Source organism: Coenobita brevimanus, chromosome 16 (assembly GCF_032717465.1).
Source record: "Coenobita brevimanus isolate Jiangsu-jjx chromosome 16, ASM3271746v2, whole genome shotgun sequence".
NCBI lineage: Eukaryota > Metazoa > Arthropoda > Malacostraca > Decapoda > Coenobitidae > Coenobita > Coenobita brevimanus.
This window is the reverse complement of record NC_136969.1, coordinates 29176649-29189782: the sequence shown is the minus strand read 5'-3', so window position 1 is coordinate 29189782 and position 13134 is coordinate 29176649. Positions and strand designations below refer to the sequence as shown.

The following is a 13134-nucleotide window of genomic DNA, read 5'->3' as shown; positions in this document are numbered from 1 at the left end:
CCCGTCATGCTCTCATCCGGTTCCCACAATCATCATCATCATCATCATCAATATCATCATCACTGTAGTTACCATCATTATCATCATCATCAATATCATCATCACTGTAGTTGCCATCATCATCATCATCATCATCATCACTGTAGCCATTATCATCATATCATCATCATCGTCGTTATTGCAGTCATCCTCATCCTCAATATCACTATCAGCACTGTACATCATCATCATCTTCATCCCTAGCTCCCTAATCTCTTTCGGGACAAGAATCCACGGAGGAAAAGGTGCCAGGGAGCCTCTTTACCTGACCAGAAAACAGGCCTAGACAAACAAAAAGCATAACCCACTCAAGTCAAGTCGTGTAATGAAGGGTTGTGTGATTGTGAATGCAGGGAAAAACTTGCCGTACTTGAATATAAGGGACCACAATTGGGACCATCGGATATAACGGATTCTCGGCTTTAACGGACCAGACTTCCCCCTAATGAGTCCGTTACAGTGAGATTTACAGTATTTGCACAGAACTGAATGTGTAGGTTGGTACAAAGGGAAGCGATATTCTTGCCTGAAGTAATTGTAGTCTAGATATACCTTAGAAAGTGTAATGCAGGGTGCGTTAATGAAGAATCAAGAACAAAAATGGCTACTCGAAGCTGGAAGTCTTACTCTTATTTTCTTCTGGCTGTGGTTAGACAACATTCAGCTTAAACCCTCTGACTTAGGAGGGTTAAAGTACAGTAATCATCACTATAGCGTTGATGGCCAGATGTTGTTGGTCTGGAAGGCTGATTTGACTAGCAACCAAGGAGACTCAATGCTACCTTATAGCTAACGCTCATTGAATTTAATGCGACCGTGAATTAGTATCCTGATGAAATAAAACAGACTATAACCTTTTTCAGTTAGAGGACCCATTTAAAATAATAGTTTGGTTACTACTAAATGATGCTCTTCGTTTCGGACAGAAGGAGTTGAATGCTAACAAGATTTCACATACCCACAGGAGTTTCCGTATACCTACACCTAACCCAACCGCAGATGGTGTATTTGAAGGTAACTGTGGCTGTTATTCTGGTCGGGTAAGGAAGCTCCCTAACACCTCTTCCTTAGTGGCTTGTTTTCGGATACGGATGGCTAATATCCTTTTGTACGTCATTTATGAAGAATATGGCGATGCTGGGAGAATATGTATATCACAGAAGGGGACTGTAAGAAGTGACAAGCAAAATAAATCGCTTAGGAAGAGGTGGTAGGGAGCTTCCTTACCCTTGACAGCAGGAAGTCATTATGGTTAAAATCTGAACGTACAAATAAAGACAAAAATAAAGATTAGCCTAGCCCACATCAGCCATACCTAGCCTAGCCTCTGACAGCGAGTTTGGAGGTGGCTGTGTTAGCATGCTGGAGAGTGGATGGGGGTTGAGGCTGTGCGTGTTCGGCTTTGGGATGCCTTCGGGTACTTTCTGCGTCTGACATCATGCATTTGTATTGTATATTTAAACTGCCATTGATTTTGTTAGCTTTTGTCCAGTTATGTATCTCCTGTATTTTTCTTTTCCCTTTTCTTTATTTTCTTGAGCTTCTGTCCATCTTTTTTTCTTGAGGGGGGGGGGTGAGGAGAGGCTGTATTTTCAAGTCTATATTTCACTTACTGACATTGTGCATCTAAACCAAAATCATTTCACGCCAGCTAAACATCCTGTTGTGCCTCATAGTTAATTTTTCTTGCTTCTTTCCCTTCATTTTAGTTTGTGTGTGTGTGTGTGTGTGTGTGTGTGTGTGTGTTTAAGTTCTATTTCAACTTCCTTCAAACATTCCAACATTACATTCTGAATCAGCTACAGCCCTTCATGACATACCAAGCCACCCTGCCGCATACATATCCCCCCCTCCTCTCTCTCTCTCTCTCTCTCTCTCTCTCTCTCTCTCTCTAAATCTTTCCCCCCTTTTTATCGAATCTCTTTTCCTCTCCGTTACCTTCCTTTCGTCTTGCTTTTCATTTTCTTCCTTCCCAGTCCTTATTTCTCTCTCTCTCTCTCTCTCTCTCTCTCTCTCTCTCTCTCTCTCTCTCGACTAACATAATCTTAACAATACCTGTGTGTGTGACTAAACCTACCATATCAGCCATACAGGACATAAACAACCTGATATGGGATCCGTGTATGGTAAAGAGTGTTACCAACCATCCCCTGACAAACAAAACAATCAAAACAAACAAGACAGGGAAGCGACAAAGACTAAGAAACCACTAACAAAAACAACATAAACAGGACAAACAAGGGACAAACGAAAGAAGACAAGCAACAGGCAAGTGCAGTGCAGGCCAGGTGGCACAAAACAAAGACAAGTAGTAGTAGTAGTAGTAGTAGTAGTAGTAGTAGCAGTGGTGGTGGTGGTAGTAGTAGTAATCATAATAATAGTAGTAGTAGTAGTAGTAGAAGTTGTAGTATAACTCGGCAGGGAACCCACCTATCATATCAGTGCTTCAACGTGAAGGCATCCCTCTCCAGCATCACACAAACAAGAAATGAGACAAGCAAACAAGTAGGGGAAAAAAAAAAACAGGTGGACCATATAAACAGGTTGAACATAAACAGGTTCCATAATGCCGCTGAATATAAAAAAGAAAGAAAGAAAGAAAGAAAGAAAGAAATTGGGACAGGCTGATTATGCGAGGACGCCTACACCAAGATACGTCAAGGGAACAGAGAGAACGTACAGATGTGGAGAACGTAATAAGAGTAGGCAGAACGTAAGATGAAAATGGCTGAAAGTAGACAGATAATTGTTGGAAAATAGGGAAACATCTGGCAGAGAACAACAATAATAATAATAATAATAATAATAATAGTAAATACTCACGATCTAGTGCCAAGGAACATGGGGTGGTCTCTTCCAAACATCCTCAGAACCTTCCTCTGAGCGCTGTTCAAAAACCTCTCGTCTTCACCCCAGCTGGTCCTCCACGGCCATTCCTCCCCGACCTTAGTACGCCCAAAAGCGCCCAAATCTGAGCCCCTGGTACGTCCAAACGGGTCCAACTGTCCGCCCCTGGTTCGCCCAAATGCGGCCGAATTTCCAGGCCTCGTACGCCCAAATGCGCCCAAATCTCCAGCCCTTGTACGTCCAACATTAGGTTGATTTTTGTTGCGGTCAGAAGTAGGCAACCTGGCGTCTCTAGGTCGTGGAAAAGTCGGCTTGCTCTCCTCCTGTTTGAGATTTCTTACTTCTGGGGCCTCTGTTTTGTCCTGGGCGCCCGTTTTCGCAGCCAAGACGAGGAGGGACGCAAGTAAAATGGTGACTGCCTTTGCTTTGGTCATTTTCCCCGCTGCATGTGGATCCTACGGCCGTGTCAGCTGCCGCCTTGAAGTACGTCACACACACGTCTTCCTGTTCTGGGCAAAAAGAGAGAGGAAGAATGTTAGAGGCAAAAAGAGGGATTATCAAGGCAAAAAACAGAAGGAGAATTTTGTAGCAAGTGGAGAAAGTATTGTACGTCACACACACGTCTTCCTGTTCTGGGCAAAGAGAGAGAGGGAGAATATTAGAGGCAAAAAGAGAGATTATTAATGCAGAAAACAGAAGGAGAATTTTGTAACAAGCAGACGAATGTTAATCTCATGGTTGTGTGGATTTTCTCAGATATATAAAAATCATATATGGCCCTCAGCAGCTGCCTTGTAGTTTCTCACATGTCTTCTTACTCTGGATATTTAAAAAAAAAATGGAAAGGAGAAAAGAAAAGAGAGAAATATTAGTAAGGGGAGCAGCGAGGTGTTAAGGTAGGCTAATTATCTAGCTACCTGATTTTAAAAAGCCTCTAGTAAGCTGAGGAAATTCGTCTGAGTTAACAAGGACGAAAAGTCGACCTACGGATGAATGGATGAATAGGAGCAAAATATATGTTATGGTAAGTGTTGGTGATATAGGGTGGGTATGTGACATTAGCTCATTAAACAAATCATGTATATATCAGTTAATCTATTTTCATCGTCATCTTCATCATCAATTTGACACTTTTAAAATGGGGTGGGAAGGATTAATAAAAAATCTCTCTCTCTCTCTCTCTCTCTCTCTCTCTCTCTTACACACACACACACACACACACACACACACACACACACACAACCGTCTCGTCTAGTTTCTAATCCCCATGCCAGCAATTTCCCACCTTACACACCCTCGCCATAGAAGGCAAACTAGAGTATACGAATTACATCTGACTCAACATTCTTCCGCTACCCTCTACCTTGTAAGTTTCCTTCATTAATTCTTGTCGTTTTCTTATCTTAATGCAGAGTCACGTACTATCATTTCCTCCCCCTCCTCTGTCTCTTTTTCTGTCTCTGTCTCTGTCTGTCTTTATATATATATATATATATATATATATATATATATATATATATATATATATATATACAGTACATATCATCAGCCATTGCAAACTCACTGTCGAACAGAAACCTCCCCCAACCTTCTCCACGAGTTTTTTGACTGAGCAAATCTCTTCCAAGTTTAGCCTGCAAACTTCTCTACCTCATCTCTCCACCTCCTGTCTGGCCTTTGTCTGCTACGCCTGTATATAGGCTATACAGTAGTGTGTGCGTGTGTGTGTGTGTGTGTGTGTGTGTGTGTGTGTGTGTGTGTGTGTGTGTGTGTACGTAATTTATATAACACTCATGCACGATCACATACGACCACCATATGGGGTGATACGACCTTGGAGTTCAAATGTCTGTCATTGCACATCCAGACACCACAATTCCGGAAGGGGTGGCATCGCTTCCATGTCATCCTATCCTCCGCCATCAGTGCAGTTTCTATGCAATACAGTAAATATCCAGTGGTAGGGGGGGAGTGTGAGGGTGGTACGACTTGGCACGACCTTGGTGTTATGGGGACATTACGACCCATTGTCACGGTGATTGATGGGGAGAGACAGACACCCACACCTACACTTGATACAAAAACTACTATATTCTTACACTCTTTCATTACCACTTCCCTCTAAGCTGAATATAAACGTTTGACATTAGTGAGAATATTTTAGAAACCTTATTTTGGTGAAGGATGCTTTGGTGAAGGATGCTCGTTTGTCCCTACTCAGTAACAACCTCTTTTCTACGCTGAGTATGACTGGCAGAAGGAGGAATATATTTTTTAAAGCCTCAACTGTGCTGAAAGAGGCTTGTTTGTCCCTACTCAGCAACGATCCCGCTTCCCACGACACCCCATCTTCCTTACAGCCTCGCATCTTCTCTCTCCATCTCATTCTGCTTTTGGCCTCACAGTCCACCTCCTCTCAATCACCTCATTCCCACACACTCTTCTAGTCAATCTCTCATTCCCTGTATCATCTTTCCAGCTCCACCTCGTTCTCCTCCTAACCGCCCCTCACTCATACCCTCCTAGTTAGTCTCTCTCCGTATAATCTTTGCATCTTCATCTCCTTCTTCGTCTCCTCCTCCTCCTAACCACCTCTTACTCACACTTTTCTAGTCACTCGCTCATCCTTGGTCTCCCTCGCCTTCTCCTAACCACCTCTTACTCATACACTCTCATATAGCTGGTTTATTTTTACCTGAGAGATTTGCCACCCCATTTAGACAAGGTGAAGGTCAACTGTGGTCAGAATGGAGGATAATTTTGACTAGTAACCAAGGAGACTCATTCGTACCTCGTAACTAAGGCTCATAGGAATTTGTACACCCACGATGTTGTATTCAACTTACGGGAGTGGCCCAGTTCCCTCTCGTTAAAATAAATCAATTATTGTCAAGTGCAGAGTAATATGGTGAAGCTTGACTGTGAATGTTCGAATATTTTGCATAAAAGACAAGGATAGCACCCGACAAATATCCCTTAAGACACGCATTCATAGCCCTTAACCCCCCCCCTAGTCCAGTGGCTTTTTTTTTTTTTTTTTTTGTTCTAGCTACTTCCTGACGTTTTACTTTAACTTAGGAAATCGTCTGGTAGCAGGAAGAATGAAGTAAATAATAATAATAATAATAATAATGATAATAATAATAATAATAATAATAATAATAATAATAATTATATCACCCAGATTCAAGGGGGCTTAAAATTGACAGCACACGTTCCCCACTGGTTAGATGGTCGACCCAGAAAGTAGAAAAACATATCGGTTGCGGTCCTTGTCGAAATCCTTCACTACGACGACTGGGAGGACGAATGCAAGCAGATGAGGCAGCGGTATCCGTATTTCCTACTTCCTATGATCTCCAGTCTTTCAAAAGCAGGCGTGTCCAGGCATCTCGAAATGAACGGATCTTGAATTTGGCTCTCCCTTTTTTTTTTTTTTTTTTTCTTGAAAGGAACGGTTTGCGAGCTCATGGCGTTTGGTTCCTTCTTCCTTGCATTAAAAAAAAAAAAATCTAGCCGAGGCGGGGAAAAGCAAGTAAACATAACCCACATCTTTTATTCATCAGTAATATATCACTTCTGTCATGGCGGCAGATGGACGAAGTCGGTGTGCTATGATATCTACAAGGCTGTTAGCTGGAATATTTTGTACCCTTGTATCTTTGCTTGGTAGCGGGTGGTGGTGACTATTATCCCCTCACCTGATGTAGTGCTGCCTACTTCATCTTTCACCTTTATCATTCTTTTTCTGTGTCTGCCCTCCTCTCTTCATATTTTTCCCATCTTTCCTGCCACTTTTTATTGCTCTTCTTTCCTTTTCAGGCAGCTTTACATTGAGTATCAAGCCTAATGGTTTCCTTTAAGCCAGGAAACCATTTACAACGCTGGGTGGTAACCATATAACCAACCCATATGTGTTTCCCACTTGTCAACAAATGGGTTGGCGGAGGGTTAGTGCCCCTCCCCGTAAAGCAATTAACTCAAAGACAAACGGTCACCCCTTACGAGATTATGGCACCTGACTATAGACAGATAAAACTCGACTTAAAATTGAAATCTCTCCAAAATTCTCAGTTGTAACAAGAGATTAACACCAGAATAAGATGAATTGCAATGATTATAATGAATTGCTGTGAAAATGAGTGTAAGGCTATAGTACTGTCTTACTCTAATCTCAAAGTGCGTGGTATAAGTCGCCAAAGGACGGACATCTGTGCCAAGTTAGAGTAAAAAGTATATAGTATCATTTGTATTCTCGCAAGTTTAAGTTCTGTAGATTCAGTTCCTTAGCGGTGTATTTCCTGCGTACCACAAGTAAATATTTTCCTGTATGCTATATATGTAATCTGTGTTAATATTGGGAAGATCTATTTGACATAAAAGTTAATAACGAGGTTTAATATTCACGAAAAATCCCTAAGGAAGAAGTGATTATTCGGTTTTATTATATGAATCCCTTTTGACACTAAATAAGTCTTATGGTGGTGTATCATTTTCATTATTATTATTATTATTATTATTATTATTATTATTATCATTATTATTATCTGGACCTTTACATCCTGGCTGACTCAGACTTTTAAACGTTTGCTCTTTAATGTCAAAACGTTTCTGTTACTATACATCTACGGTAATTATAAATACTGTACACATAATTATATATAAAATTACCCATGTGTTCTTGTGATTAAGCCCCAACAGGACGAAATAAATAGATAGATAGATGGACACATGTAGAGAGAGAGAGAGAGAGAGAGAGCGCTCAGGTGTTCAGGTGATTATCGCCCTAAATATTCCCTACTTAACCCCTTCAGCCCCACGACGTCCAACATACATTTTTTTTACTCTTATTTCCAGACGATTTTATTCATCTTAGGAGACGATTTTTTTTCATCTTAGGAGACGATTTTTTTCATCTTAGACGATTTTACTCATCTTAAGAGAATTTTTTTCATCTTAGGAGACGATTTTTATAATCTTAGGAGACGATTTTTTTCATCTTAGGAGGCGATTTTTTTCATCTTAGGAGACGATTTTTTTCATCTTAGGAGACGATTTTCGATCTGGAGGGGTTAGATAGAGCCTTCATTAACCCTTTCACTGCAAGAGGGGTTAGTAAAGATGAATGAAATCGTCTTTAATTCGCAAAAATTTATCTATCTATCTATCTTTCTATCTATCTATTTATCTACCTATCTACCTACCTATCTATCACTCTGTTCATCTGTATTTCTGGCCATTTATCTGTGTCTGTCTATCAACCTGTCACACACACACACACACACACACACACACACACACACACACACACACACACACACACACACACACACACACACACTCACACACATAACTCATCCCCATTCGACACGCACCTGTCCTCATCCACACCCCTCCCTCTCTCACTGTCCTTCACTTCTTCACTGATATTCTTGTTTGATTATTCACTTGCTTTAGTTTGATTATTCACTTGATTTTGTTTGATTATTCACTTGCCCTTGCTTGTTTCTTCACTTGATTTTATTTGGCTATTCACTTGATATTGTTTGATTATTCACTTGATTTTGTTTGGTTATTCACTAGATCTTGATTATTCACTTGCCTTTGCTTGATTATTCACTTGCCCTTGCTTGATTATTCACTTGCCCTTGTTTGATTACTCACTTGTCCTTGTTCTGTTATTTATTTGCCCTTTCCTGATTATTCACTTGGCTTGTTTGGTTATATATTTGCCCTTGTTTGATTATTCACTTGGCCTTGTTTGACTGACTACGTGAAATAAACTGCCAAAGGACGAAAATCTGGGCCAAGTAAAGATGAAACAACTGAGGGATTTTTTATTTTTTTTTCATGTGAGATTATGCGTCTTAGTCAAGGTGGCACAGAGGACTTCGCAATAACTCTCCCTTAGCGATTTAGTTTGCATATGACACCTTAACATTCTCTTTCACGTATCTGTATCATCATTGCTATGGACGGGGGTAGAGAGAAGCTCCTTCGTGTGGTGGCACAAATATATATATAGGTGGTTCTCCTGCCCAGTTCCAAAAAAAGAAAAAAAAAGGAAAAAAGTCCCTCAGCTCTCTCCCTATCCCGAGAAAGGTGGATGGTGGAGTGTAGAGATGGAGAGTTTCAGCCTGCACTCCACTGGGTTCACGTTCAGATGAGCCTGGGGCCACAACTACAACGTTAGGAAAAAATACACCTACATACAGAGTTCTGAGCTTAAAGAAAAAAAAATCAGATTATTTTGCGATCGTATTTTTGTTACTGAAAAACATTCCCAAAATTCAGACTTCCCTGGAGATTAGTGGAGGGATTTTGCATCCTTAATTAAAGTTTGTAATTCAAGTTTTTGGCGGGGAAACAGAAAAAGGCAACAATACCTTTGATCTTCGTTTTTTAAAAGCACTCTGTCCTGGTATCTAGAAATGAACGAATCTGGAACTTGGCTTTCTTTAGCAAACTTTCTTTGGATCTAACATGTTTTGTTAGGTGTGAGTCTTTCTTTTTTCTTTTCGTTTTCTTTATTTTTTCGTGCGTTAAAAATAAGTTAGGTTACTTGTGGTTTTCACTCTCCCTCCGAGGTCAGGTCTTGCAATGGACCGAGTTTGGAATGATGCTGATACACACAAACAGATGTGAGATAAAATGAAGACTAGGCCCACCATAATAAAGTTAGCTATTCAAATTCTTGGCGGAAAAACGTAGCGAAATTTAATTATACCGAAACTTAAGGACTAATGGAAGCTTTCTAATGAAGTAATGAAACATGACGAAGGTGTGAGATGGGACAAGATCGGCGGGAGTATCGTGCAGGATGGGAACTGGACAGAATCCCCGTGACGGAGGGCAAGATGTAATTATACCAAGGTTCAGGGACTAATGGCAACTTTCTAATGAAGTAATGGTAATATGACGAAGGTGTGAGGTGGGGCAAGAAAGGAGGAAGCATCGTGCAGGGGGGTACGTGGACAGAAGGCTGGTAGTGACGTGATAATGTCAGAGGTGCCGCAAAGTGGTTCACATCTACAGGGAATTTCCCCCCAAGAAACATTACAACCTTCACCAGGGACGTTGTTCAAACACACACGTAACTGTTTTCTTTTTTGAGGCCGTGAAATTTGTCAAGATTTAAAATGGCCTAGATCTTTTCGCTATTTGCATTCTATACCGACGTCATTTACTGTAAGCATTATATACGGAGCATTGCCAGGTATACAAAATATTTATCCAGAATTTTCAACTTTACCACGGAATATATTTTAAAATTTTACACAAACACCTTCCTACATTCTGTTTTTTACATTTCTGAGAAGAATTTTTTAGTATTTCCTCTTGGTCTTGTGTGTGTGTGTCTGCAACAAACTTTCCAACACAGCAGTCCTTTCCTAGTATTGGACAAGGATGTTACACACACACACACACACACACACACACACACACACACACACACACACACACACACACACACACACACACACACACACACACACACACACACGCACACTTTTTCCTTGCTACCAATCTTACATACGAATTAAGATCAAGAAAAATGTACAATTTTGGGCTAAGGAGTGGAAGATTTTCACCCACATCTTCCATTGACCCATCACCACAACGGATAGGCAGCCAGGAGTGTGCAAATACCAACACAAATATCCTTAACACACTCAAGCCTCGAAACTATACACTCACAATCACATATTTTTTTTTTACTCATTGCTTTCGTGATCATTGAACAGCCACCATCACAAATATCCATACACACTGATGCCCAAAAAAATATAATACAGTCACTAAAATATGCCGCGTTCTCCATCCTTCCATAGAATTTTAGTGAGAAAAATATACCTCATTATCCATCCATCCAAAAAACTTCCAGTCGACAAAATAAATCTCGTTGACTATCATTCCACAAAATTCTAGTAAAAAAAGGCCCCGTTATCCACCCTTCCATAAAATTCTAGTACAAAAAGGCTTCGTTAACCATTCTTCCACGAATTTCTAGACACCAAAATATGCCTCGTTCACAATTGCCTCCATAAAACCATACTTATCAAAATATTTATCATTATTCGTTGCTTCCATGAAATCCTAAAAGCAACACCAAATTCGCTTCCTCCTCACCAATTTATCTCTGTATATGTCGAGTTTATTATTTTCGACGGTGATATCTTAGGCGAGAGAGAGAGAGAGAGAGAGAGAGTGTGTGTGTGTGTGTGTGTGTGTGTGTGTGTGTGTGTGTGTGTGTGTGTGTTACGCGATTTATGTTGGCATTAAAAAGATATGAACAGCGTAAAAGAAAAAGAAAAACAGGTGTAATATTCAAGACAAATCGCCAAAAAGAGGTGTCAGCAATCGTCCTTTTAGCTCTCTCTCTCTCTCTCTCTCTCTCTCTCTCTCTCTCTCTCTCTCGAATTTTTTGCTACTTTAGGGAACATAATTTTTCACTTAGCCTACTCTACCCACGCGATCCCCCTTCCTCGCCCCCACCCCCACCTCTCTCTCTCTCTCTCTCTCCTCTCTCTTTAACTTACACCCAAGTCCATGTGGCCTTTACCCAGTGCCGTCTAGCCCACTTCTTGTCCTCTCAGTGAAAGGTCCAGGCAATGAACTTGTTACTCTCTCACTTTCTCACTTCTCTCTCTCTCTCTCTCTCTCTCTCTCTCTCTCTCCCTCGGCCAATTTAGGTCACTGGAATGTCACCCTCTCTTTCATTCTTTATTTCAGCCAGTCATTCTTTACTACGCCAGTCGGAAGCCTTGACACACTGTTGTCTTAGTCATTATCATCACAATCGTTATCATTATCATTATCATCATCATCACCATCGTTATCATCATTATCATCATCGTTATTATCATCATCATAATCATTATCATCATCAACTTTACACGTGGTGGGTGGCAGTGAGAAACAGGAAATTGTTATAGAGAGAGAGAGAGAGAGAGAGAGAGAGAGAGAGAGATGAAGAAACAGTAAAAAAGAGAGGAATGTGTATAAGACAAGACGATAGTGCAAAAGAAAGTGTAAATGAGAGGAGAAGGAAAAGAAGACGGAGGTGAGGAAAGTGTAGAAAAGGAGAAGACAAAACAATGCTGAGGAAAGTGTAAAAGATAGGAGAAGATAATGCTGAGGAAACTGCAAAGGAGTGGAGAAGAAAGTGCTGAAGAAAGTGAAAAAGATAACCACATTCTTGTCGGTTTTGCAAGCTCATATTCACCTCTTCCTTCACAGTTTATTTTGCATACTGCGCTCCAATATTCTCTTGTATATCTATCTGTATATGTATTTATATCTGTATGTGTCTGTCTATATCTGTATCTATATCTATATCCATATCATTATCTAAATATATATTCACAAAGTCTGCATTATTATCACAATGAGACTAATGTGCCTTGCTACATCTCTATAATGTCTGGTGTTACATCTTCCTTATATCAATTACCTGTCCATATATATCATAAACGAGATTATATACCATAAAAGGGGTGCTAAAAGAACTTCTATGCCCACAAAACTGCAGCCTAAGGAGAGAAGAGAAAAATAAATGGCCAGTTTTGCAGAGGAACACAAAGGTAAGCAAACAGCAACAAACTAGCGATCCTTTCGAGGGTGTAATAATATGTTCACCTGAAGAAGATCACTACACTCAGCCTGACCAAGATCGCTACACTCCTCCCCGCTCAATTGATGGCCAAGCGTTGTCAGATCTGAAAGTCGATTTGATAAGTTACAAAGGAGACGCATCCCTAAATCATACATAAGTCTCATCGAATTTCATGTAACCTCAACTGTAGGAGAAGCCAGGAGAAAAAAAAAGTAAACAGTATTAACAGGGTGCGTTATGACTACGGTATCTATCCCTTGAATCTGACGCGAGGGAGGCAAAGCTTTACCCGGGAAAACAAAGGAAAGAATACGAAGCTGATGGTGAGGGGCACACCGAAGGAATGCCAGGCCTGAGTCGGACAAAAGAAATAAAAAATAAATAAATAAATGGAGGCAATGTGTGCTAGCAAATTCATGACACTTCCTAAACTCTGCTTCTTACTCCAAACCGTAAAAATGTTTGAAGTCGAATCGAACACATGCCTTTCGTGGGATGTCGTTTTGACGTCCAATGGTTCCCCGCCCGTCTTTTTACACTTTCAGGGTTACAAGTTTTTTAAAGGCTTCAGTCGATAATTTGACGGTGTCTCGGAATGCAATGCCAAGGTACATTCACTGTTATAGGCCTAG

The 13134-nt window shown here is 40.5% G+C and overlaps 1 protein-coding gene across 1 annotated transcript in view; it reads right to left on the bottom strand.

Moving 5' to 3' along the window:
• The window catches only part of LOC145391032 (CD109 antigen-like), a 96866-nt gene extending 93546 nt beyond the window's left edge, over nt 1–3320 (bottom strand). The window contains exon 1 of the mRNA XM_080265764.1: nt 2863–3320. Within this exon, the coding sequence (XP_080121890.1) occupies nt 2863–3320 (458 nt within the window). The remainder of the gene's footprint in view (nt 1–2862) is intronic.
• Between the last annotated feature and the right edge of the window lie 9814 nt (nt 3321–13134).